Source organism: Neofelis nebulosa, chromosome 11 (genome assembly GCF_028018385.1).
Source record: "Neofelis nebulosa isolate mNeoNeb1 chromosome 11, mNeoNeb1.pri, whole genome shotgun sequence".
NCBI lineage: Eukaryota > Metazoa > Chordata > Mammalia > Carnivora > Felidae > Neofelis > Neofelis nebulosa.
The window spans coordinates 18,205,588-18,233,012 of record NC_080792.1 but is presented as its reverse complement, the minus strand read 5'-3'; the positions used below and the strand labels follow the sequence as shown (position 1 = coordinate 18,233,012).

At 45.4% G+C, this 27,425-nt stretch overlaps 1 protein-coding gene across 2 annotated transcripts in view; it reads right to left on the bottom strand.

The window, feature by feature from the left end:
* The window catches only part of ATP8B1 (ATPase phospholipid transporting 8B1), a 128,034-nt gene that overhangs the window by 19,447 nt on the left and 81,162 nt on the right, over window positions 1-27,425 (bottom strand). For both annotated transcript variants that reach the window (XM_058691974.1, XM_058691975.1), the window contains exons 4-17: window positions 25,417-25,530; window positions 23,258-23,356; window positions 23,082-23,143; window positions 19,752-19,824; window positions 19,573-19,643; window positions 17,478-17,560; window positions 17,201-17,359; window positions 16,751-16,839; window positions 14,610-14,800; window positions 12,091-12,299; window positions 9,711-9,754; window positions 8,845-9,001; window positions 2,232-2,420; window positions 333-445 (exon numbers count right to left, since the gene is read on the bottom strand). In XM_058691974.1, the coding sequence (XP_058547957.1) occupies window positions 333-445; window positions 2,232-2,420; window positions 8,845-9,001; window positions 9,711-9,754; window positions 12,091-12,299; window positions 14,610-14,800; window positions 16,751-16,839; window positions 17,201-17,359; window positions 17,478-17,560; window positions 19,573-19,643; window positions 19,752-19,824; window positions 23,082-23,143; window positions 23,258-23,356; window positions 25,417-25,530 (1,653 nt within the window). The remainder of the gene's footprint in view (window positions 1-332; window positions 446-2,231; window positions 2,421-8,844; window positions 9,002-9,710; window positions 9,755-12,090; window positions 12,300-14,609; window positions 14,801-16,750; window positions 16,840-17,200; window positions 17,360-17,477; window positions 17,561-19,572; window positions 19,644-19,751; window positions 19,825-23,081; window positions 23,144-23,257; window positions 23,357-25,416; window positions 25,531-27,425) is intronic.

Here is a 27,425-nt window from a genome sequence, read left to right as displayed (position 1 = left end):
GGCCACACAGATACTAAGGCTACAGCTCACTATAGTTATGTGGCTTGCTCAAGGTCACTGGAAGACAGACCAGTCATTCCCCCGGGCCCGTCCTACAGATGCTGCCAACCGGGATGCCAGGAAAGAACACCATGGTCATGTCCTAGGAAGTCAGCAACAGGGGCAGAACCAGAACACGGCTGCCATTTTCCTACATTGGTGCTCTTTCCACACAACTGCACCAAGACAACAGAAGGGTCAACAGTTCACACAGAGCTTTCATTTCAGCTCACAAGACAGTATCAGAAAGGAAGTTTGCAACCTGCGGCAGAAAGGGTGACGGTGGGACTTACATCCAGGGCATCCTGTGTCTCTTGTTTTGTTGGATTCATCTGATGTAACCGTTCATAAATCACTGTGTCAGCGCCTTTGCAATAAAGCCTGATGTTGCCTTCTGGGGTTCTTACTAGTAGTAAGAGAAGGAAAAGCAAATCATAAAGTTAGCTTTGATTTGTTAATAGAAAACTACATTTATAAAGTTGATTTGAAGGGTGACTCTGCTAATAATTCACCATTAGTTTAAAATCATAAATGCACCTAGAAAAACTTCCCTCTCAGCAAAGTCAGTAAGCCACTATCTACATACAATGAAATATAGTGAAATAAATATGAAAAGAATGCTGTAGTCAGCTCAGCTTTTCCTATCCTTACTTATTCTCTCAGCAAATATTGACTGATTCCCTACTATGTGCCATGCCCTGTGCTAATATCTTCTATAATGCCTTCTTTGTCCATGCTGTAGGAATCTTTCTTACCTATAAACCTGGGATGCTTATTGCCTTTAATACTCAGATCAGAACATGACTCCTTGTGACCATTTTCTTGGATTTTTGGATCTGTGAGATAATTTGATGATAGTACGTGCCTCAGAGCTAAACTTGATTTTGAGTTCAAGGTAAATGCCAGACGTGATAATCAGCCTAGATCAGTGCTAGGCACACAGAAAGCACTTAGTAAAATGTGCCTAATCAGAGTTCAGTAGACAGTTGAACTTGTATATTTTTCTTGGTGAAAAACTCAATCTCATAGTGGAGAAATCTCATGAACACTTTCCGAGCAATCAAACCTAACATCACGAATAACCCTGTGCTTCCAGATGTGATATGCTGGGAGGACACAGCACCAATCCACGCACACTTCCTGCCAATGATGCGTAACTTGAATTCAGTCATGAGGGAATATCGGACAGATCCATTTCTCTCTCTCTCTCTCTCTCTCTCTCTCTCTCTCTCTCTCTCTATATATATATATATATATATATATATATATATATATATATATATATATATATAACAGTTTCTCCATATGGAGACCAAAGTTAACAATCACCTACAGCAGTATGCAATCTTGGGTCTTGAACCAAGAAGGAAGGAAGAAAGAAAGGGAGGGAGGGAGGCAGGGAAAAGAAAATTTCTGGTAAAATCTGAAAACATCCTGCAGATTAGATAATAATATTGTCTCACACTGAATTTTCTGATTCTGATCATCATATTTACATATAAGTGAATGTTCTTGTTCATAGGAAATACCTACTTAGGTATTTAGGGGAAAGGAGCCTTAGCTCTGCAATTTACTCTCCGATGGTTCAGGAAACAAGAATCTGTATATGACGAAAATGACAACACGTGGCCAATGCCAACAGTCGAGTTAGAGAATACAAGAGTTCTCTAAACCATTTTTGCATTTTTTTCTGTAAATTTGAAATTGTTTCTAATTGTGAACTTAAAAATTTCAAAATTGGGAAGCCACAGTGAATGGCAGCCTGCCCTGGAGATTCACTTCTGCTCCATAAGCACAGCCTTGCTTTCCTCTGAACCCCTGTCCTGCTGCTTCTCCCTTCCCTGCCGCCAAGTGTAGGTCAGACAGGCTCGGACGGCCTCACAAAACAAAAGCACGTGTTCTGGACCCACCACCCACTGTTACCACCGAAGGTTCTGCAGCCTGCAGCCGCAGCTCACATTGCTGAAGAATGTCAACATTTGCAAAACTCAAGATAAACTGCCATTGTCCCCGTGAGCGATGGACCCCATGCAGAATAAAGGGAAAAAACGTGTTTCAAGAAGTCCATGGAAATCTCCCAGGAGCTGAGTGGTCCCTCCATCGCCTGTTTTATTCTGGTGCCATGAAATCAAATGCATAAAAGGCAACCTCTCAATGAGCGATTCGCAGACACACTCTTGAGGGAAACCTACCAATTATAGACATTCGCTTCCGGTCACTGTTGAAGTCCAAAATGGCAAGAACACTGTAGGTCCTCTCGGTCCCCAATTCACTGATGGTGATCGTGTTCTGGGTCCTGGCGAGGAAGGCAAATCCAAAGTTCCTGGCAGCGCTCACCAGAGCGCCTTCGTCAGGAGAGGCCGCCTGGTAGTTGAGCTGACCTAACAAAGGAGGCAGGAGAGAAAACCAGAAAATCTGTAAAAACCAGACGGAGGGCTCACTGTTGAGGCTCACATGGGGGGCAAGGATGTCTCACAAAGCCCAACACATCCCCAAGAAAACAAATCACTGATTCTTAAAGAGTATGCCAACATTAACATTTTTCTTTTTCTCTTTGTTTTAACGTTTATTTATTTTTGAGAGAGAGAGAGACAGAGTGCGAGCAGGGAAGGGGCAGAGAGAGAGAGAGAGGGAGACACAGAATCTGAAGCAGGCTCCAGGCTCCGAGCTGTCAGCACAGAGCCTGATGCGGGGCTGGAACCCATGAACAGCGAGATCACGACCTGGGGAGAAGTTGGACGCTTAACCGAATGAACCACCCGGGCACCCCAACACTTTTCAAACTCTATGGTTTTATTTCTAATTACAAACAGTAATATAAACCAGAGGAAAAGAAGACAAGTGTCCAGGAATAGGAAAACAAATTCCCAGACTGCCACCATCCAGAGGAAACACAGAGCCACTGGCATGCTCTTATCCTTCTTTCCGGTCTTTTCAAAAATGCCGAATTTGGTAATAGTTTCTATCATACGTTTACATTCTTGTTATTTTGACCCAATATTCTGAGCATGTTGACATAACTTTAAAAATTCTTTCTAAACATTATTTTAATGAATGTAAACACGTCCCCATTTTTCCAATTATACGCTCTTAGGCTATTTCCAAATTTTCTGCTCTCAAAAACAACATTGTAGCGACCATTTTGCAGGTGTATGTATAAAGGTTTGACTGACTGTTTTCTTTTTTTTAATTTTTTTTTTTAGTGTTTATTTTTGAGACAGAGAGAGACAGAGCATGAACGGGGGAGGGTCAGAGAGAGGGAGACACAGAATCAGAAACAAGCTCCAGGCTCTGAGCTGTCAGCACAGGGCCCGACGCCGGGCTCGAACCCATGGACTGGGAGATCATGACCTGAGCCGAAGTTGACCCCTTAACCGACTGAGCCACCCAGGCGCCCCTGACTGACTGTTTTCTAAGGATAGCTTCCTAGAGTGATAATACTGAGCTAAAGAAAACTGGTAATTTTGGGGGCACCTGACTGGCTCAGTCGGAAAAGCATGTGACTCTTGATCTTGAGGTCGAGAGTTCGAGCCCCACATTGGGCATAGAGATTACTTAAATAAGTAAAACATAAAGAGAGAGAATACTGATTTTTTCAAGTCTATTGGCATATATCAGTCATTTGTTTTCCAAAAGGGTCGTATACTTTATCTTTGCTCTGGAAGAGTGTACTTTCTTCAGCATAGTCATATTAAAATAACACCTCAACATTCATCAGTCTGTTCAACCTCTTGATGTTTAAAGTCAATTAATGGGTGGGGCACCTGGGTGGCTCAGTCAGTTAAGCAGCCGACTTCGGCTCAGGTCATGATCTCACGGTCCGTGAGTTCGAGCCCTGTGTCGGGCTCTGTGCTGACAGCTCAGAGCCTGGAGCCTGTTTCAGATTCTGTGTCTCCCTCTCTCTGACCCTCCCCGTTCATGCTCTGTCTCTCTCTGTCTCAAAAATAAATAAACGTTAAAAAAAAAAAATTTAGGGGCGCCTGGGTGGCACAGTCGGTTAAGCGTCCGACTTCAGCCAGGTCACGATCTCGCGGTCCGTGAGTTCGAGCCCCGCGTCGGGCTCTGGGCTGATGGCTCGGAGCCTGGAGCCTGTTTCCGATTCTGTGTCTCCCTCTCTCTCTGCCCCTCCCCCATTCATGCTCTGTCTCTCTCTGTCCCAAAAATAAATAAAAAACGTTGAAAAAAAAAATTAAAAAAAAAAAAAATTTAAAGTCAATTAATGGGAAGCTGCCTTCTCTTCACAAGGACGCTTCAACAACTGGAATAAATGTCACAATGTTGAGTGAAAGAAGCCAGACACGCAAGTCCACACTGCGTGCTTCCATCTATACAGACCACGAAACCAACAAAGCGTCCCTGTGCTATTCCAGGTCAGGACTAGTGCCCCTCGAGGGGCAATGACTGGAAGGGAACACCAGGGGACTTCTGGGGGATTCATAACGGTCGGTTTTTTAAAATCTGGGTGCTCATTGCAGTCATTTACTTCTTATTTATCATGCACTGATTTAATAAATATTTAATGAACACTTAAAAAAATAAATAAAAATAAAAATAAATAAAATAAAATCTGGGTGCTCGTGACACGGGAGGATTCAGTTTGTGAAAACCTCCTGAGCTACAAGCTGGGCTCCGTGCACCTGTTGTACTCCAGTAAAAAGTTGAAAAAGATTTTCCGTTTTTCTACTTTCGTTATTCTGCTTCAAAGCAGAAGGAAAAGTACTTCCATGGTCAGGTGAATGTTTACAGAAAAAAGGCATTTCCTTTTCCACCATGGTTTGAGCAGGATGCAGACCATGGATGGATGGGCAGCTTTTGAAAACATCAGGCTACACAGGAGAGGATGCTCCTGGGGGAATCAGCTATAGGGAGGGCTGTACCCCCGCACGCCTGCTCAGATGGCTCACTCCAAGTCAGTATCAATCAATTCCCAATTAGTAATTAAAGAGGACACTTTAGGTTGTTTTCTGCTCACCCAGAAAGTCATACATCAGAAGTTACGAATGTACACGCCAAATCCATCCATTTCCTCAAGCACACACGGCTGCCAGAGGGCAAACTATTTTTTTAATCTTTATTTTGAGAGAGAGAGAGAGAGAGAGAGAGAGAGAGAGGGAGGGAGGGAAGGAGGGAGGGAAGGAGGGAGGGAGAGAGTGCAAGTGGAGGAAAGGCTGAGAGAGAGAGTCCCAAGAAGGCTCCAACTCAGGGCTCAATCCCATGAGCTCGAGACCAGGACCTGAGCCGAAATCAAGAGTAGGATGCTCAACTGACTGAGCTGCCCAGGAGCCCCGGGAGGGCAAAATACTTAACGGGAGCTGAACAAGCAGCAGTGGGGACACAACCACTTCAGCAAGTGTAGCTGGCACAGTGATCTCCCCGCGTCATGCTGGCGGCAAGCTTACTTCCAACAGAAAAAGAGCAACGAAATGATAAAAGGTGGTAAAGTTCCCATGACTGAGACAATCATATCTGGAGCAAACACTGATATTGTTATCATGACCAAAAAAACACACAAAAAACCCTTCCACTTGGTTCGAGCAATAGAGTCACAGAATTGCAGGCTAATGGAGACAGGAAGAAATTGAGAGAGCTGGTCCAAACTCCAACTTGATGTTTGCAGGAAGAAACCAGGACTAAAAAATAATCCTCTGCAGTCATTTCTGGCGAGAACTCTTTTATTTACTTTACACTCAGAGGCAACCAGAGAGGCATTGTTTTCTTTCATTAACTAATTTGCGGAGCAGGAAAAGGGCGCCAATGGAAAAAGATGCCCAAACCGCAAATCCCGTCTCTGGTGATTCTGACACCGTAGCTTCCTCTGGCAGATACAAGCCCACCCCCTGGTCACCTGCCCTGAAACAAGTTACCTCTCAGACCACTCCTTCCCCTCAACAATCTCACCCCCTTCAAGTCTCGCGCTGAATGCCCTCCCCACCCCCTCCCCATCTATGGCTTCCTCATCCTTCCCAAAGACCCCACCATAATCCAGACCCTCAGCTTCCAACCCAGTCTCCCATGTCTCCAGGCTCCCGCCTCCTCAAACGCCACCTCTAATCACAGCACATCCTGACTTAATGACCTGCAGGTGAAGAAGAGGTCCCCAAGCCTTCCACACCCTGCTCTCACACAGCCTCTGCAGGAGGTAGGAATCAAAGAGGGCCCCAAGGACCCTTCCCTCCCCCCCCGCCTCACCCCCAGTATAACAGCACCTCCTTCCAGTTATTCGAAATGCTAGTCTAGGTACTGCTGGGAAGGGATCTTGCAGATGTAATGAAGGCCCAAATCAGTTGACCTCAAGATAGGGTGATTATCTGAGTGTTCCCAACCTAATTAGGTGAGTCCTTAAAGACACAGGGCTTTTCCTAGGGAGAGAGCTTCAAAGCATATAAGGGGTTCCACGGAAGAGGGATTCTCTCTTGCTGGCTTTGAAGATGGAGGGGGCTGCGTGGCCAGGAAGAAGGGAGGCCTCGGTCCTTCAGCTGCGGAGAACTGAATCCTGCGTTCCCACGTGAGCTTGGAGGAGGACCCCGAGCTCCAGATGAGAACATGACCAACCTTGATTTTGGGGAGATCTTGCGCAGAGAACCCTGTCATGCGTGCCCAGGCTTCTGACCTAGGGAACTATGAGCTAAAGAATGGGTGTATTCAGCTACTGAGTTGTGGAAATTCATTACAATTGTGGAAATTCAACAGAAACCCGATGTCTCCTCTCCACACTTTGCCCCCATGGGCCTCCACGGGGACTCAACACTCGGGCCACACACACTGTCTGCTCAACTAGGCAGATGTGTATGGCAACAGGTATGAAAGGATTTCCTCCCTTCTCCTGTCGATGTTATGCGTAATAAAAGACTGACCAGTCTCCATTAGTCTTACAAAGAGAGAGAAAACACAGGAGCAAGGCGCCCCACCCCAGGGATTGCAAAGGGATCCCACCAGAAGGGATTCTGACCTGCTGTCTGAGTCACACAGGTCCTTGTGCCTTCTGGGTCTGAATGTCCTTATCTATCATACCTGGAGGAGGGGTTCCCAAGGTAAAGACCAATCAAAACCAATTTCTCTTTTAACCTCCTGCCACTAGAGATCAAGCTGTTCTCCATTCATAGTGGCTAGAGCAATGGCCCATCACATGCTGTGTGAGAGAGAGAAGTTTCCTCAGGAGGTACAATTCTCTGCCTCAGCAGACAGTGGGACAGACACCAGCACAATGTGAGGTTGAAAGGAACCGTGAATTCCAACCTTCTGCTTGCAACACTGAGGAAGTTGATGCTTGGACCGAAGATCCTGGTCTACACTGGGTGTTCCGGTAGGAACCAAAGCTGGGCTGGCCCATCTCCAGCCGAATAGGGCTCTTCCCATAATATCCCAGTGAAAAGAAGAGAAAATAGAGACCATAGAATTATAGTTGCCCAAGTTGGCTGGTTAGCTCTCAAAATGCCAACCCCCACACACACATACACAAAAGGATGAATAATTTCACTAATGAGTCAAGACCTAAAATAACCAAGTTGCTCAGAAAGATCATACTTGATTCTTACTGTATCAGTAAAACGTGGTTGTCTAGAAAACAGACTTTGACCTCTACATGAGTTATTCATGACCTGCCATGTCTGTCTTCCTCCACTTTGGCTGCCAATAACCTTCCACGTATCTGCCCCAATTTGAATTCCGCTGTCATCTTGCTTTATTGGACCATTATGCCCATGCTTGAAATGGATTTCTTTGAAATTTGCTGAAAGATAGCACATAGAGGTTTTACACATTCAGTTTTTCTGCGTATTCCCCCTCTGGAGATTTCGTACTTGCCACACACAAAAGCTCAGGGTCAGAAAACAGAAAGACACCTTCCTGTGCTGCACTCACTCAAGTGCAGGAGGGGCAGGCAGCCTGCGCTTCCCCGCAGAAATGCCAAAAGGGTTCCATTTCCTCTTTCTATAACGCACAGGTGTGTAACTTAGTGTAATGTCCATATGTGAAAAAATGGCTTTCACTGACATTGGACAAATTCGCTATAACAAAGCTGGCACGAGCTGCGTTTAAGAACTCTGCAAAGGAGGGGCACCTGGGTGGCTCAGTCGGTTAAGCATCCAACTCTCGATTTCATCTCAGGTCATGATCTCACAATTCGTGAGATCAAGCCCCACATCAGGCTCCATGCTGCTAGCACGGAGCCTGCTTGGAATTCTCCCTCTCCCTCTCTCTCTCTGTCCCTCCCTTGCTCACTCTCTGTGTCTCTCAAAATATATAAATAAACATTTTTTTAAAAAAAGAATCTACACGTCAGCTTTGCTGGTTCCCATGCAAATACACGTTAATTATGCTCCTTCCGATGAAAAAGGCACCTTAAGGAAGCCGAGGCTCTGGCGGGTATTATTTCAAACCCCAAACATATCTGAATCTAGAAAATAAATTCTCTCTGAAATTATTTTGCAGTAAAGATTGTTCAAGTTCGAAGTCCAGCCACAATCCAGATAAGACTTGACTCTTCACGCTCAATAAATGTCAAGTAATAACAGGGCGGGAAGATTGTGATTCTTCTCGCATAATGCAAGAGTCAGTCGTTTCTTTTAACGATAAGATTTCACTTGCAAAGTGATAAACGCATTGGGAGCTATCCCTGTGAAGAAGATGTGCATTCTCATAGACTGGGGGCTTGTCTCACGCTTTGCTGCCTCGTAGACCATCAGGGTGGGTGCTCACCCAGACGTGTCGTGCATACTACTCAACGTGCATTTGGGCACCGGGCACGAGTTACCTAGAAACTAAAAACCTGGGCCCCCGTGTCTGAGATGCCAGGGAAACACTCACCATCAATTCTGTCCACCATGACCGTGTGGCAGACTGCAAGCAAGAAGAAAAACTGCCGAACTTCTGACTCTTTCCCCGACTGGATTTGCTCGATAAGATAGTGGTCGTAAAACGCAAGCTTCCCGTCAGCAAACGTGTTCCAGCTGAAATCCACTTGCTGAAAGAGGTGGGGGAGGATGAGCAAATGTGATTTTAAAAATAACAGTGTGGGCTTAGCAAATGATAGAAGCTTCTCTTGGAAGCCAAATCTTTATGGAAAAATTTTCTTAGGATTATAATGTACTTTTTAATGTGTCAAGAGGCTCACCCTTGTCTTAAAACAAAAAGACATCCTGTTGTGGGTTGAATTGTGTTCCCTCCACCCCCCAAAGATATGTTGAAATCCCAACTCCCGGTGGCTGTGACTATGACCTTATTTGGAAATAAGGTCTTTGGAGATATCATCAAGTTAAGATGAGGTCACACTGGAGGATGGGGGGCACTAATCCAATGTCTGGTGTCTTTATAAGAGGAGGGAAATCTGGACACAGACACACAGATACCCAGGGAGAGCGCCATGTGACAATGGAAGCAGACGTCTAAGTGTTGGGTCTGTAAGCCAAGGAACGCCAAGGGTTGCAGGCAAGCACCAGAAGCTAGGAAGAGGCCACGGAAGATTCTTCCCTAGAACCTCAGAGTGAGCATGGCCCTGCTGATACCTTCATTTCAGACTTCTAGTCTCCAGAGCTGTTGTAGAATTTCTGTTCTGTTTCTAGAATAGCTGTAGAATTTCTGTTGTTCTAAGCCACCCTTTTTGTGGTAGTTCATTACAGCAGCCATAGGCAACTAATACACCCCCAAACCCTCCCTTCAGTTAAAGGACTCACCTCTGTCTTGCTGTGATTGTTTTGAGAAGCGTCCCGATGGTCTCCTGAGAAACAAACAGGACAAGATAAATGGAGTCTTCCCCTGCGTGCAGAGGTCCCTCCTCCTCCCCTTGCTTTGTTTCTAAGGGCCCGGGCCTATTGGGGACAGCTTTCAAGTTTAGAATGATTTTCACATTTTTCAAGAGTTGTAAAAACCAAACAGAACATAACAAAGAAGAAAGTCTGATACGAACCACCTTTGGCTTGCAATGGCTAGAATATTTCCTATTGGGCTCTCTACAGAAGGAGTTTGCAGACCCCTGGTCTAGAGGTTCACACACTGGTGCTTCTCTTGTTCCATACCGCATCCTCCTCTGGGGCCAGACCCCTGTCCTCTGAAGTGCTTTATCTATCCCCCAGCTAGAAAGGGACTGTCACCATGTACGTGAGAACCACTTCCTTAATTCCCCAGTGTCCCACCTTCTTCATGGGCTCCCGCATCTGAGATGCCCCTTCTGTGAAAACATATTCATAGTATAGTCTTCTACAAGGAGAAAGCACAGTGTTCCTGTAGCTATTAAAAAATTGTATTAAGTCTTTATTTAAAAGTTAGAGCATTTGAATTGAATACAGTATTAGCCTGAATATTTTTGTTAATATACAGCATGTTTCAGAATATTAGAATGGAAATCACCTTTTTCAAAATAATCAGGTGACATACATATAACATAAAATTTATCACCCTAACCATCTTTTTTAAGTTTATTTATTTTGAGAGAGAGAGAGAGAGAGAGAGAGAGAGAGAGAGAGAGAGAGAGAGTGAGTCTGTGAGCAGGGGAGGGGCAGAAAGAGAGAGGGAAAGAGAGAAGCCCAAGCAGGCTCCATGCTGCCAGCACAGAGCCCGACACAGGGCTTGATCTCACGAACTTTGAGATCATGACCTGAGCTGAGATCAAGAGTTGGATGCTTAACCAACTAAGCCACCCAGGCACCCTGACCTTAGCCATTTTTGTTTTAGTGTTTATTTATTTCTGAGACAGAGAGAGACAGAGCATGAGTGGGGAAGGGGCAGAGAGACAGGGAGACACAGAATCCGAAGTGGGCTCCAGGCTCCGAGCCGTCAGCACAGAGCTCGACGTGGGGCTCGAACTCACGAACCGCGAGATCATGACCTGAGCCAAAGTCGGTCGCTCAATCGACTGAGCCACCCAGGCGCCCCAGACCTTAGCCATTTTGAAGTCTGTAGTTCAGTGACACTAGATACAATCACTCCATAGCTGTTTCATCTGGTAAAGTTGCAACTCTGTACTCATTAAACAATAACTTCGCATCCTCTCTTGCCCCTGGCCCTGGCAAACACCCATTCTACTTCCTGTCTCTATAAATTTGACTGTTCTAAGGCCTCATATAAGTGGATTCATACTAACTACGCCCTTGTGTGACTGGCTCATTTCACTGAGCACTGGGTCCTCAAGGTTTATCCACACTACAGCGTGTGTCAGAATGTTTTCCTTTCTTAAAAAAAAATTTGTTTTCAAATGTCTATTTTTCAGGGGCGCCTGGGTGACTCAGTCAGTTAAGCGTCCGACTTTGGCTTTGATCGTGATCTCGTGGTCCATGAGTTCGAACCCCGTGTCGGGCTCTGTGCTGACAGCTCAGAGCCTGGAGCCTGCTTTGGATTTTGTGTCTCCTTCTCTCTCTGCTCCTACCCTGCTCATGCTCTCTCAAAAATAAACATTAAAAAAAAAATTTTTTTAAGTACTGTGGCGAAAGAATGTAAAACACTGTATTAATAATTTTTTAAAAATGTTTATTTTTTAGAGAGTGAGAGACAGAGCATGAGGGGGGGGGGGGGTGGTCAGAGGGTGAGAGGGATAGAGCATCCGAAGCGGGCTCTGTGCTGATGGCACTCAAACCCGTGAGCCATGACATCTTGACCTGAGCCGAAGTTGGACGCTCAACTGACCAAGCCAAGCAGGCGCCCCAGAATGTTTTCCTTTTTAAGGCTACACCAGGTTCCGTTGTATGTGGGACCACATTTCGTTTATCCGCTCATCCACTGACTCACACTTGGGTTGCTTCCACACTTTAGCTACTGTGAATAATGTTCGTATGACCGTAGTTGTGCGAAGATCTCTTCCGGTCCCTGCTTTTGGTGTTTTCGGGATCCCCTCCGAAGCCAGATCACATGGTAATTTTGTGTCTGATTTCTTGAGGAGTGTGTGCCTGTTTCTGACCTCTGACCTCTCCCACGCGTGCGTTCCCAGTGCCGCCAGCGAAGCCACTTCAGGACTCGGCCCCAAGTGGCCACCGGGGCCGTGCGCCCGGACGGCACCAGCAATTCTGGGACGGCACGTGCTGGTCACGCGTGCTCAGGGATGGAGCGATGGCTTCCACTCACCATATATTTGCCCATTGATGCAGCACTTCTTAAAAGTCATGATGTTTTGCGTGAGCGTCCCTGTCTTATCAGAGAAGATGTAATGGATCTGCCCAAGCTGCTCATTCAGCGTGGTGGTTCTCGCCTTGGCGGGCGTGTCCTTCTCAGGATAGTACATCTGCAGGTCCCAGTTTATGAAGTAACTCTGTCCCAGACGGATCACCTCCACGCTAGGAAGGCAAGACAACACATTAGCGTGGACGGTGCTCTCTGACACGAGAGGCAGGCGGCGAGCTTTGTCTCGACTTGTGCGCACCACGGCGAGCTGCTCATCTGCCAAGAGACAAGCCACGTGGTGGCCCGTGGGCCAAGCCTCTGGGTTCTCCCGACCAGACACCTCCTTCTCGAGCTTCAGGGTCAACGCACCTCGTTTGGTGCGATTTCCCACTCATTCCTGACAACATCTGGCCACAGCACCCCACGTTCAGAACACAGCCCTGTGGGACCAGGGACATGGTGACAATGTGGCAATCTCTACTCTCTTTTCTCTCATTCCCATCACACTCGGGACACCTGGAATGGCCGTGTTCACCCCTGTCCCCGTCATTCCCATGTCTACCTCTGCCCCCGGTTGTCGATGAGGTTCCACTAGGTTACAGAATCGGTGTGCTTTTGGCAAATGACCCCTACGTTGTGATTCCACACCTTGAAAAAACATAGTGTTTTTCCCCCTAAAATCTTATAAGGTTATAGACTGTCCCAAATAAGACAGTCTAAAGGAATCATCACAATTTGAAAACTCTAAAGGATTAAACATATCTCAGTTATAAGGAAGCTGTTTACATATCCAGCAACTGTTAACTGGGCAAAAGATGTCTTTCTAATAAGTTAAAGAGGTGGAAAAAGAACTCCCTCCCTTCCCCTGCTAATATTTCCTGAGTGCCTACCATGTACAGACAGCATTCTAGGTACGGGGGGGGGGCTCCCCAGGGAAACAAACCCAACAAAACCTCTGCCTTCTAATGGGGACAAATCCACAAACCTGTACCTCTATCATGTGGTGAAAATCCCCCCCAGAAAATCAAAGCAGGGTGAGAACAGAATAAGGGATAGCGTGATATTTAAGACGGAGTGGTGTTTGAGCAGAGGCCTGAAGCAAATGAAAGCGCAACTATGTAGATAAGAGGGAAGAACATTCCAGATGGAGACCAGAGCAGGTGCAAAGGCTCTGTGGCAGGTACTGGCACCCGTGAGGACTATCAGGGAGGCTAAAGTTGGGGGAGACCAAGGAGGAAGTGGACGTATAAGAGGTTGTAGGAACGACGGGATGAACAGCACAAGACCATGCTGGGCCTCGTGGGTCACAGTGTGGCCTCCATAATGAGTTTATCCTGAATGAAATGGAAACAAAGGGTAGAAAACAAAGCAGAACGACCTGATCCACCTTGTGCCGTAGAAGGACCTTTATTTCTAAGAGAAAGAAGGAAACCATTTACATGACATGACTTTCTAAAACCAAAAACGACATACACAGTTTATTTTATAACATGCATTCACAGTTTTAGACAAAATAATCTGTTTAATAGCTCCCTCCACAAAGGTAAATCTTATCTCAGGTTTCTGTGGTTGTTTCTCCTTTTTTAAAGCGACTGCAAACACATGGCTCCCCAGGGCTCTACCTTCTAGTGAACGAGCAATGTTAACGACATGTAATAAGATTAAAAATAAAACAAATGCACATGTAATAAAATTAAAATAAGCTAAGTGCTCCTAATTACAGAAGTGTATGTGATCCTGTATGTCTCTGGGCTGTTACTTAATTGGAGGTCAAGGTAGACTCTGGCTGCTGGGGATATTCCAGGGCACAACTCCTCTTCCAATGGTCTAAAATCCAATCGATGACTGACAGCGAACTTTGACAGTAAAGAAAGAAAAAAGTAAAAAAAAAAAAAAAAAAAAGAAGAAGAACAAGAAGAAATCTCACTCAGCAAGGTGATCACTGTTTGTCACAGATATGACCCTGACTCCTTTATTATGGTTCAGATTAAGATAAGAAACAGAACATTTTGAGAGGCTGAATGAGGGCAGGGAGAGAGGCATTCCCAGCAAGCGTTTTCCAGGCAATGGATGTACCAGGTGGTAATAAGGAAGACACAGAGCAGAGATTAAGAAGGCTCCTAAAAAGAAAAACAACTAAGTTTTCCCATGTCAGTCTAAATCTCCAGCTTTCTCCCAAGGCCCTTTCTGAAGCCTGGGCTTTGAGTCCACTGAGAAGCAATCTTACCAAGTGAGTGACTTCTGAACCCCGGTTGTCTTTATCTATAAAGTGGTCAAGATACAAAGTGCTGTGCCTGGCACAGAACAGACACTCCAAAGTTAATTTTCTCACCCTATATTACCCCCAATTCTGAAATGAAGCTATTTTCTTACTTGTTCCGTATGGCCTTTGAAACATTGATCGATAGAGATGAAGGGGCAAAGTTGGGAAAATGTACTGCATTCTTCCTTAAAGCAAAAGGCCGAAGAGAGGACAGCCTTACCTGACATAGAGAGAGATGGGCACCATGGTGTTTAGAACAATGATGTAGCCCCAGAAATTTAGGAATCCACGGTAGGAGGGTGTAAAGTCTTCTCCATCATAGAGGTACCAAGAATAATTGCCAACTTGAGCTTCCCAGTAAGCATGGCCGATGGCCAGACCAGCAGAAAGCAGAATGAGAACAACAAAGATCTGGAAGACATAACACACTGAAGTGTATTTGGAAGATGGATCGCCAACCCCCAACCCCCAGAATCTCATAGATGCTAATTAACCTCACTCAATACTCCAGCACATTTATGATAACTTAGTAGTCTGTAAACACAACACACTTAAGGGAAAAACAGCGCCTACGAAGGCTTTGAAAGCCTATTTGAGTTCTACGGTCGGTTGATTTAGCCTACATAATACATATAGGTGCAGTTTTCTTCCCAAAACTATTGTTCGAAAGAGAAGGTTGGTGTCTTGTATTCAAATGCTTAAACATTCTCACATTACCGGGCATCCTATCAATTACTTTTACTTTGAATAATACCATACTGTTGGGGGAAGATACCTTAGGATGACATAATTTCAGATAACACTGAACTGGGACATTTATAGAAAATAGTTGATGGAAATAACTTTTGAAAAGAGAACATAAGGGAATTTCACCCCGATTCAGGTAATTATCCCTGAAGACTTCATTACCACTTAAGGTTTAGACCATTTCTGAAGCGGTACAGTGAGTATTCTGTTACGGAAATGATGAGTATATACTTCTGGGATGAATGCAAAAGTCGGCCATCCCAGTGGTATTCGGATAATTGTGGTAGGAAGATGATTTCCAAGGACAGATTGAAATTTCTGGCCACAGATTCCAAAAGTGCTAGATCTCAAAACCACAGGGCTCAGGATGAGAGAGGAACTCGTCGTGAGTACTCTGGCCATAACCGGGACAATGACACGGAAGATGCACATGAAAAGTTTTCACGAAATGGGAGATGAGAGAAAAAAAGAGCTGTTTCTTTAATGTATTACTTTTATACGACTTTAAATGTGTGTATGTAATTAAAGTATGGTAAGTATTTGACGTCTCTAAAAACTTACGCATTCAAATTAAGCTAAATACTTGGGAAAAAAATTAATTCTCACTGGGAAATTGGAGCACTGCCCAACATCTTGGGGCTGGACCTGAGACGCTGTCCTGCTTGCAAGGTTGGCCTTTAGCCGGCATCTAGGAACTTAGATTTTGGAAGAGTTTCCTCTCTTCCTCCCCCTTCCTCTCCTTATTTCTTATTCCCTGATAAGAACGGCTCATGGTGTCTGTTTGTGTAAAACAATATGGTTTATGCTGATCCCCTACATTCCTTCAGGGAATCTGGAATTTTGGTACATCCCTGGCAGATGGGGCCTGTGTGACCAGATCCCAATAAAACCCCAGGCACTGAGTCTCCAATGAGCTTCCCTGGTAGAGACAACATTTCACATGGGCTGTCACACGTTGTTGCTAGGGGAATTGAGGGTGTCTTGCCATGTGACCCTACTGGGAGAAGACTCTTGGAAGCTTGCACCTGGCTTCCTCCAGACTTTGCCTCATGAGCCTTTTGCCTTTGCTGATCTTGCTTTGTAAATAAGTCACAATAAGTCACAGCTATGAGGGCAACTAGATGTTTTATTCTGTGAGTCCCTCCAGGGAATCACCAAACCTGGGGGTGGTCTTGGGGGCCCTCAACACACTTTATATTTAGCCTTGCCTTATATTTAGACTTGTACACTACATGCTGGGGAGGAAAGTTTGCTTTTAAGAGAACTACCCCTGTGGGAAACTAATAGCAGTAAAATCAACCTTATGTTGACAGGAGCCCGGCCCCACTAACTTATCTCAGGCTCCCTGGTTTTCCAACTGGTCACTCCAGTTGACGAAATACTCAACCATTCAGGGGACCCTACAAGTGGAACTTCGGTTCCCAAAAGGATTCTCCGATTAGAATATGGCGTTTCTGAGGAAAAGTAAGAGAGTTCTCTCTCTTGGAATGCCTCACGCATTTTTCTACCTGGCCTGCAGAGGTTAAGATTTCTCTACGTAAGAAAAACATACAACAAAATTAGAGTAAAAGATAGTAGTCTAGCCTCTCATCTACTGAAACGGAAAATAAATACCGTATAAACCATGTAGTTCATCAAGTAATCAATTTTAGTTCTTTTGAATCTGGTTTTCCCACTATTTTTCATTATTTTCGTGTCAGCACCTAAAAATGGAAAATTCGATACAATCAATAGTTGGCAAAATCAATGCTTCCTTTCATTTCGATGGAGAATGAACAGAAGAGCAATCCCCTCCTTTAAATCTTAAAAGCACATATCAGGGGCGCCTGGTTAAGCGTCCGACTTCAGCTCAGGTCATGAACTCACGGTTTGTGAGTTCAAGCCCCACATCAGGCTCTGTGCTGACAGCTCAGAGCCTGCAGCCTGCTTCGCATTCTGTGTCTCCCTCTCTCTCTGCCCCTCCCCTGCTTGTGCTCTGTTTCTCACTCTCACAAATAAAACAAACATTAAAAAAAATCTTAAAAGCACGTATCACATCAATTTCCCAAGAAACTCTGAAATTACCTGCAAAAATCACCAATCCATGGCAGAAGTCGGTGTTCCTAATTACACAGCCACGTAATAAAATTTTATCAGCATCCAAAGGAAAACTTGTGTTTCTCCAAAACAGTGTTCCTGTAAACTTATCCAGTCGGTTATTGGGTTCTTCACATTCAACGAAACCTTCAGAAAAATGTGATTCACATAAGTAGTCACACATGAAAGATTTTCTGGTTTTAATTAATTGGGACTGAGTTGAGCAACTAAACTTGAAAACAAAGTAAGGCACGTCTGCACAAACCGTCAAATGCTGCCAGTGAATTTTCTCTCTGGAGACACTGGTGTGTGATTTCCAGCGCCATTTTGAACTTGAGATTGGTTTCTCTAAAGGGAGAGGGAGAAAAGGAATTGAAGGAACAAATTCAGGATCTCAAAAAGGCACATAAGAAAAATTGTGCAAAGTAACGTTAGGTATACCTGGAAGCAGAAGCCAGATCGTTAGCTTTTCCTATTTTCGAACGCCCAGTTTGCCTTGGAACTTGGAGTTTAGTGAGGTTATTTCCTGAACTACAGAAAAACTCCTGACTTGGAAGATGCTGGTCCCCTTTGCTGTTTGTTTTTGTGGAGCACTATGAATGGGACGGAGGCATTTACAAGCTTCCTGTCCTCCTTCTTACTAACCTCTTACCGTCAGTCTAGACTTAACTACCACACCGCTATTTAAAAACTTAGCTTCTAGGGGTGCCTGAGTGGCTCAGTGGGTTAAGCCTCTGACTCTTGATTTCAGCTCAGGTCATGATCTCAAGGTTGTGAGATTGAGCCCCACATCAGGCTCAGCGCATTGGGATTCTCTCCCCCCCCCCCCCTCTCGCCCCTCCACCATTCATGTGCTGGTGCACCCTCTCTCTTGCTCTCTCTCTCTCAAAATAAATACACTTAAAAAAAATTTAGCTTCTTCACATTAAGATGATTCTACAAGACGTATTTGTTATGGAAAGTGCCTGGACTCTATCAACCTATTATTTTCCAGAGTGAACAACTGGATCCCCTATTTTTGTTTTGTTTTTTTTTTTTTTAAATTTTTTTCCAACGTTTTTTATTTATTTTTGGGACAGAGAGAGACAGAGCATGAACGGGGGAGGGGCAGAGAGAGAGGGAGACACAGAATCGGAAACAGGCTCCAGGCTCCGAGCCATCGGCCCAGAGCCTGATGCGGGGCTCGAACTCACGGACCGCGAGATCGTGACCTGGCTGAAGTCGGACGCTTAACCGACTGCGCCACCCAGGCGCCCCTGGATCCCCTATTTTTGAAAGATACTTCTATCTAGAAAATTAGGAAAGGAGGTGGGAACCTTACCCTCCAATACTTGGCATGTCCCACCCACCGAGCAGGGAAGGTGTGTGCTCAGGGACACAGAGAGTCAGGCTGGGCATCGGGACGGCGATGCTGTCTGCACATGACAGACATCCTTCTGCAGCCTCCACGAAGATGGACTCTGGGGTTTCCATATATTCAGAAGTTGACTGTGGCCCTCGACCTCCCCATTCTGTTTGTTCCGACAGGGCACGTAGGATTTGCTACCTTCGGAAAGCTTCCGAGTCTCTCACTCATGGGGATAATAGCTGTTTTATAGGTATGACTGATCACCTGACTAATTTATAGACCAAAGACAGACCTGGTTGCACCGAGATGATCTCAGCGCTCCACAAACAAGTTACGCGCATCGAGGGTATGAGGAAGGGTGTTCGTGTCAGAGGGGGCGATGCAGACACTAACCTGGGCAGCCAGCACAGGCGAGCACCGTCCCAGCCCTGCCACTTACTAAGTGACCTCGGGCTGGCTACTTCACCTCCTTGTGTCTCACTTTCCTCAAGGGCAACGTCAAGGTAATAATCTCATCGTGTCGCTGAGAAGATTAAGTGAGCTAACACATGAAGCTAATGCAACTTAGCAGGCACTCAGTGAATGAATGTATTCAAAACTGGTCAAAAACAGAACGTGATTCCCGTAAGGGCTCCTATACTAACCAAAACCAACAAAGGGAAAACTCAGAGTTGTCCATTGACAAGCACTTTAAAAAATCTGTTTTCTCGGAAATTCATTACTGTGATCGTCCTTCATACGTGTCTGGACGCTGCTCAGCTGTACGCAAAGGGCTCAGGTGTCCATCCCTTTCAACCCTCCCTACGAGTGGGGGGAAGGGCAGGCTTGAGAGCCCCACTTTACAGACGGAATTGAAAAAAGAGAGGTTGGTCTGCTAGGGACACCACGGGACAGCCAGCAAGGGGTAGAGGCAAGGCTAGATCTCGGGGCTTCTCTTCTGATGCAATTTTCGATGGAACGAATGCGCCTTTAACGGTCGGCCTGAAAACGGGCCCAGCCAAGACCCGCTTACCCATCCAGTTCAGCTGTTTCGACGTAGCAGAGGCTGTTGGGCTCGGAGCTGGACAGGAGCAGCGTGTCGGCCTGTGCAAAACAAGACACATCAACGATACAGACATCCCCAGGGCCAAACTGAGCGCCCGCGGAAGACGGGAGGATAATAGATGAGGGACGCGGGGCTTCTTCACTTACGGGAATAAAATCATTCTTTTTCAACCGAATGACGTCTCCAACTTGAATCTCTTTCCACTTGGCAATCTTGAACCTAAATGTCAAAAGGAATGAGAGTTTACCGGCCTTTCAAAAGTTACTGGCAAAGGATTTGGAATTATTCTCTCTAGGAGCCAATGATTGCTGGGGAAACGTGAAGAGCACAGAAAAAAGGTTTCCTGAAACTTCGGCCAATTTCATGATGAAACCCCATGAAGTGGTCACGTGAATCACAGTATCCTCTGAAGGGAGCGGTGATGATGGTAATGACTTTGATGTGTTCTTTCCATGTGGCGTCATGGCAGGAAGGCTCGATGGGGCTACTCAACGTGTGGCAAGGAGCTACTGGGCTCCTCCTATCTTTTTGCTCACGTCCTGTGCTTCCAGTCTCCTGTTCTCTTGCCTCTGGGTTGTCAACCACCTGCTCAGGACGCGGGACCCAGGTGGTCCCGGGACAGGAACACATTCTGGCTCCTGCACCGGCCACCTGGAATCCTCAGGGAACTTTAGAGCATGCCTCCTCCCTATTAAGTTACCTTTTCATTGAGCACGCATTGCTTTTCTCATAAGCCTAATAAGGACACTGATCAAATGAAAAATAAAATTAAACAGATGACTATTTTTCTGTCTTAAGTTTCACAGGAAAGAGCCATTTAAATGTCTAACAAATCAACATGTTAAAAAGTTTTAAAATACAGTGGTCTGTGTGAAAACTTTTCACACATAGAAAAGATACCCATAACAGAGATTATGAATCTATCACAACTAATAAACTTAGTATTTTCGGAGGCAGAACTCCAATTACTATGTTTGTCCTCCCATTAATTCATGGATAAGAGAGACCTGGAGAATGAAACTACAGTTGTTTTTTCATTTATTAAAAAAAATTTTTTTAATGTTTTTATTTATTTTTGAGACAGAGAGAGACAGAGCATGAGCAGGGGAGGGGCAGAGAGAGAGGGAGACACAGAATCTGAAGCAGGCTCCAGGCTCTGAGCGGTCAGCACTGAGCCCGACACGGGGCTCGAACTCACAGACTGTGAGATCATGACCTGAGCTGAAGTCGGACACTTAACCGACTGAGCCACTCAGGTGCCCCCCTCCCGACTTTTTTAAAAAAATTTTTAAATGTTTTTATTTATTTTTGAGACAGTGTCTTTTCATTTAAAATACACTTTAAATATATACTTATACCCCAGCATGACCAATTTTATTAGAATTGAACACACACTTCTCCATCTCAGGATTTAAAAAAAAGAATTTGGCTTATCTTTCAATAAATTAAGTCGTAGTTAGTTTAGATTTCAGCATCTCTAAAACTGTAAATTAGAATTTGCAAATGGGTGTCAAATTATAAACGAGCAAGTTAAGAACCTTCCTGCCACAGCTCTTTGGGGGTGTGAGTGGCAACTGCGTTGAGCCTTTCCACTGTGACATCTGGTTTCCCCTTGGGAGGTCCCGCTGCCCTGCCCCACAATGCCCAAGTCCCCACACAGGCTTGACCCTCCTCTAGGGGGAGCTGGAGCCGCGGCCCTACCAGATATGCACTCTGACCCCCAAATTCAAGGCCACTCAGAGCTACTCTTTACCAGTGGAGTCAGCCAGGTTGTGAGCCATGGCCACAGTTGTGCGGGCTGGCTAAGAACCTACTGCTCTTCATCAGAGCAATTCTAAGTGATTTGAAAAGTACCCTTCAGAACAGAATCCATTTATTTGGGAGGGGAAAAAAAGCCATCCCAACAGATTTATAGGCTGACGCAGTCTATCTCCAAATTAGACACAGTGGAACAGTGCCTGCAAATCACCTTATTTTTCTCAGTGTTGACACAAAAAAAGTCTTTTTTTTTTTTTAATTTTTTTTATGTTTTATTTTATTTTTGAGACAGAGAGAGACAGAGCATGAGTGGGGGAGGGTTAGAGAGAGAGGGAGACACAGAATCCGAAGCAGGCTCCAGGCTCTGAGCCATCAGCACAGAGCCCGACGCGGGGCTCGAACTCACAGACGGTGAGATCGTGACCTGGGCCGAAGTCGGAAGCACAACCGACTGAGCCACCCAGGCGCCCCACAAAAAAAGTCTTTGAACTGGGCCTTCATCATTATTTTTTTTTCTTTTTAGGGAAGTATAATTGACATACAATATCCTACAGTTTCAGGTGGACATCATAGCGACTCGACATTTTCTTAGTCGCTATTTTTAGCACTTGACTTTGTGGTTCTGCCTCTAGGCGCTTGCTCAAAAAACAACTCATTACTGGTCTCTGAGTTGGCACGTCGGTCACAGTGGACAATATTTATTTAACATTTATTGAGCCCTTTCTGTGTGTTGGAGACTCTGATGGACAAAAAACAACCAGTTACCATCAAGACAGTCCCCTTGGGGCGCCTGGGTGGCGCAGTCGGTTAAGCGTCCGACTTCAGCCAGGTCACGATCTCGCGGTCTGTGAGTTCGAGCCCCGCGTCAGGCTCTGGGCTGATGGCTCGGAGCCTGGAGCCTGTTTCCGATTCTGTGTCTCCCTCTCTCTCTGCCCCTCCCCCGTTCATGCTCAGTCTCTCTCTGTCCCAAAAATAAATAAAAAAAAAAAAAAAAAAAAAAAAAAAAAAAAAAAAACGTTGAAAGACAGTCCCCTTGAGAAACTTAATAGTTCAGGACAGAAGAGAAGACACCTACACGGATAATTCTCTCTTTTTTTTTTTTTTTTTAAATTTTTTTTAACATTTATTTATTTTTGAGAAACACAGAGATAGAGCACAAGCAGGGGAGGAACAGAGAGAGAGGGGGAGACATAGAATCCAAAGCAGGCTCCAGGCTCCGAGCTGTCAGCACAGAGCCCGACGCGGGGCTCGAACTCACAGACTGTGAGATCGTGACCTGAGCTGAAGTCAGACACTTCACCGACTGCGCCACCCAGGCACCCCCTGCCCCCCACAAATAATTCTGATAAGATGAGAGCGACAAGGTCTTGATTGCACAGTGAAGGGAGAACCAGGAAAGGGGGGGTCAAGACATTCGAGCAAAGTCCCGAACACCTAAGTTGGGAACAGCAGAGATGGGAGCTCCAGGCTGAAGGAGCCATGAAAACACACGAGTGCTGATGCCACGGGGCTCAAAGGACGAGTGCTCACAACCCAGTTTGGCTGCAGCCCCTGGGTCACAAGGAGGGTACCAAGTCTTAATAAGTTAAGAGAGACTCATACAACGAAAAGGCTGCTATGCCAAAAGACTTCCAAGTTTGGAATGGTTATCTCTGAGTATGTTTCTAGACATACTTATCCGTTCTGTTCTTGTAACTAAGTTAAGGAAGACACAGTACCTGCCGTCCTTAATGACTTCACACGTCCTATTGTTGATTTCATTATCCATTTTATGGCGAGCCTTTAGAAGAGAGGAGGGGAAAGGTTATTTGAATATTCTCCAAACATGAGATATTAACGCCAAACTAAAATAAGCTCACAGCAGGGAGGAGAAAGTTGCCCCAGAAATCCTTACCACGTCGTCCACCAGGTCTTTGATGGCCGTGATGCCCAGCACCAGGAGCAAGGGCACCAGGGTGGTGTACCATGCCAGGGTCGTGATTTGAGGAATTGCCTGAAAGAAATACAATTAGACGTGTGTGCCCACGAAGGCACGGCATCTACAGGTAACTGCTGATTCTAACCTCCAAGCCTACGTCCTGTAGGGCAGGTAGGAAAGTCACCGAAGCCTCCAGCCGACCACCTTCTTGCCGCCCTCTCTAGCTTATGGCCTCCTGGAACAGGCCCCAGAGAACAGCGGCTCCTGAAATTGTCTCATTGCGACCTTAACTGGACACCAGGGGGGCTAAAAGAGAACTGCTCCAAACTCTTTGTGAAAATCATAACTAATGGCAGGGAGGGCCGTGTGGGGAGCTGGGACAAGTAGTCCTTCAGCTTTTATAGGGAATCCATGTAGCAGGCTGTCCCCTGCTGGTTGCTTAGACAGTGGTCTCTGAGGGTCTCATGATGGAGGCAAGGACGGCAACAGGTCGCAGCTGCCTCTGAAAGCCAGTGATTGCGCTGGGCCTCGGAGGAAGCCTTGCCTCCATTAAGACGGCCTTGAAGTTGGAACAAAAGATTGGGAAGTGAGTTTAGTAAAGATCTCTTGTAACCATCCTACGGATCATCAGGTCACATGACATAGTCATTAAAACAACAGGCTGGGGGCGCCTGGGTGGGTCAGTCGGTTGGGTATCCGACTTCGGCTCAGGTCATGATCTCACGGTCCGTGAGTTCGAGCCCCGCGTCGGGCTCTGTGCTGACAGCTCGGAGCCTGGAGCCTGTTTCAGATTCTGTGTCTCCCTCTCTCTCTGACCTTCCCCCATTCATGCCCTCTCTCTGTCTCAAAAATGAATAAATGTTAAAAAAAAAAAAATTTAAAAAAATAATAATAAATAAAAACAATAAAATGACAGGCTTTGCGTTGAAGTTCCTGGATCCAAGTCCTGCCCCAGTCTCTCGCTTAGGGCTTTGGGACTTTGAACAAGCTCCGGTGCCTCACGGGCCTCAGTTTCTCTGAAAACGGAGGTTATGATAGCATTTACATCACAGAGTACAAGAATTAAGTGAAGTAACCAGCAAAGGGCTGTCTAAAGCTATTACTATCACTTTAACTTAAATTGCTAGATCTTAAGAGAAGATGATTGGGGGTTGGTCGAAAGAGAGAACGATCATTTGCCACAGTATTATCAATGTAACTCCCCCTTTTCCTTGCTAGAAGGAAAGAAGGGAAGACTGGCCCACTTATGACATAGCAGTACCTTCAAATTTTAGTGTTTGTCTCCATGTGGGCTGGTTTCAAAGGTCCCTCTTGGTAACAGGAACATTCTATACTGTCAAGCCAGTAGATCTCATATCCTACTAAATCTGTTGGGGATCCGGTTCTCCCTTCTGCTTCCTCGCCGCTCCCTGCTTCCCCCATCCCCACCCGGACACACACATGTTCCCATTTGCATGAAACCCTCTTCGGTAAATCCCAGCAGATGAGACGGTTTTCCAAATCCAAGGCGTGTTGTCAAGTGCTAAATGTTGATAGTCTGGTAACTAGAGGGTGTAGAGTTCCCTCGATTATAACAACGATTTCTAGATAGGTAAAATTAACACTCTCTAGATAAGTGGATCCTTTGCCACAATCAAGAAAAAAAAAAAAAAAAAAAAAAAAAAAACAGCCTCGGGAAAGGAATAGGCCTTTTGTCAACACAAAAACCAATTCACAAAAATAATCTATTGAGAATTATGACCCAAACATTGGTACAAATAAATAATATTCTTGACGAAATTAAGCACCTACATGAAAAACAAAGGGCAGGCACACAATAAATAGAATTTTAGGGTACACATAATTGTACAATGTGAAGGTTTTAATTGTATTCACTTCAGGGAAACCAGTTTTAACATTCACATTAGTACGCAACTGATTTTTTTTTTTTTTAAATATAGAATTAAACTCTTTCCATTTGCTTCCTTTCCCTATTTACTTAACATTGTCGAGCTGGTTCTGTATGAGGCACTGTTTCCTTGTGTGCAAAAAGCCTGATGTTAATACAACAACTTTTAAGATTACATGTGTCCACAACTTAAATGTTACTGAGTCATCGTAACTCAAAACAGATTTAAGATATCAAAGGGCATTACCTGTAAGATAAGAAGGACCAGGAAATAGAAATTGGCTGCTCTCTTAAACTGCTCAAACAAATTCATTGGTAGGAAGGTAAAGGCATTATACTTGTACGTTTTAATTGCATTACTCTGTTGGGAAAAGAAAAAAAAATGAAAGGGTCATTCTACATGGGGCCGCGCTTTTATCCTGATGTATACACCCCTGTGAAAATCACTAAAGCCTGATGGTCTACAGGGACACAGGGACATGGGCCAGGAAGACACCGAGATTTCCTTTACGCTTTTAATTCTAATCAGGCCTCAGAATGACTCCTTGGAGGCTTAGGTCAGAGACAGCAACAAGAAGCAGACATTTCACTTCAAAGGTCTCTGTGGCAAATCTGACTGAGCAAATGGACACGGCTGGCAGATTCCTGACTTCTCAGAGCCTCTTAGAAAACAGGGCAGGGGCGCCGGGGCGGCTCCGTCGGTGAAGCATCCGACTTCAGCTCAGGTCATGATCTCGTGGTTCGTGAGCTCGAGCCCCCCGTCAGGTTCTATGCTGACGGCTCAGAGCCTGGAGCCTGCTTTGGATTCTGTGTCTTCCTCTCTCTCTCTGCCCCTACCCCGCTCATGCTCTGTCTCTCTCTCTCTCAAAAATAAGCAAACATTAAAAACAACAACAACAACAATAAAAAAAGAGAAAACAAGGCAAAGGGAGACGTCAGCCCAAATGACGACGCTGGAAAAGGAACACTCTTTTACTGAAGGGGGATGAAGTCTACTGTGTAAAGTAAAAGACACTGTTGTGTGTTGAATCGTGTGCCCCTTTTAAAAGATATGCTCCCGTCCTAACTCCAATAGCCGTGACTGTCATCTTATTTGGGAATGGGGTCTTTGCAGCTGTAATCAAGTTACAGTGAAGTCATGCTGGATGAAGGTGGGCCCTCATCCAATGTCTGCCGCCCTTAGAAGAAGAAGAAGGAGAGGACAAGTGGACACAGACATAGGGATACACAGGGACAAGGCTGTGTGGAGACAGAGCCGGGGAGTGGAGGGATGCGTCTACAAGCCAAGGAAGGCCAAGGATTGTCGGCAACCTCCAGAAGCCGGGACAGAAGCCTGGAACAGACGCTGCCTCAGACCCTCCAGAAGGAACCAACCGGACTGACACCTTGATTTTGGACTCATGGTCCCTAAACTGTAAGAAAATACATTTCTGTTGTCTTAAACCAGCCCGTCTGTGGCTCTGCTACAGCTGTCCTAGCGACTAAAAGACACGTTACGACGTGTAAGCATGCACCTGACGGGGGACCCTTGATCATATTAGATTATTTTTTAATAATTGCTTTAATGTTTATTTTCGAGAGTGAGAGAGAGAGCAAACAAGGAGGGGCAGAGAGAAGGCGACAAGAGGATACAAAGCAGGCACTGCACGGTCAGCACCAAGCCCAATGCGGGGCTCAGACTCACGAGCCATGAGATCATGACCTGAACCGAAGTCAAACACTCGGCCGACTGAGCCACCCAGGTGCCCCGATCGTATTTTAAAGGTAATAAGGACTTCTGGGGTGAAAAGATCTTTGGTCTCTAAATCTATCACAGGCAGAAAAGGGGGAAATAGGTTCTTAAGATTCCTTTCAAATTCTTATTACTTTCAAACATAACGTTTCTGTGACACTGTTGTATATTCTTCTATAAAACATTAAGAGAGCTCTGCACGCACACAGGGAACTTTTCAATCTGCATAATTTTGTTTTGGGTCGTGTCAAGCCACCCCTACTCACCTTTATTAAATTCAAAGTGATGAATAAAAATGATATTCTATATGACGGACAATGATAATCAGGGATTATCAGGCCAGGGATTATCTGGAAGGCAGGTGTCCCATGAAGTTGCTAAGCATAATGGCTACTGGAAAAAACTGGCTCTTAGCGAAGATGAGCTAGAAAGTTAAAATCCATGGGGCGCCTGGGTGGCTCAGTCGGTTAAGCGTCAGGCTTCGGCTCGGGTCATGATCTCATGGTTCCTGGGTTCAAGCCTCA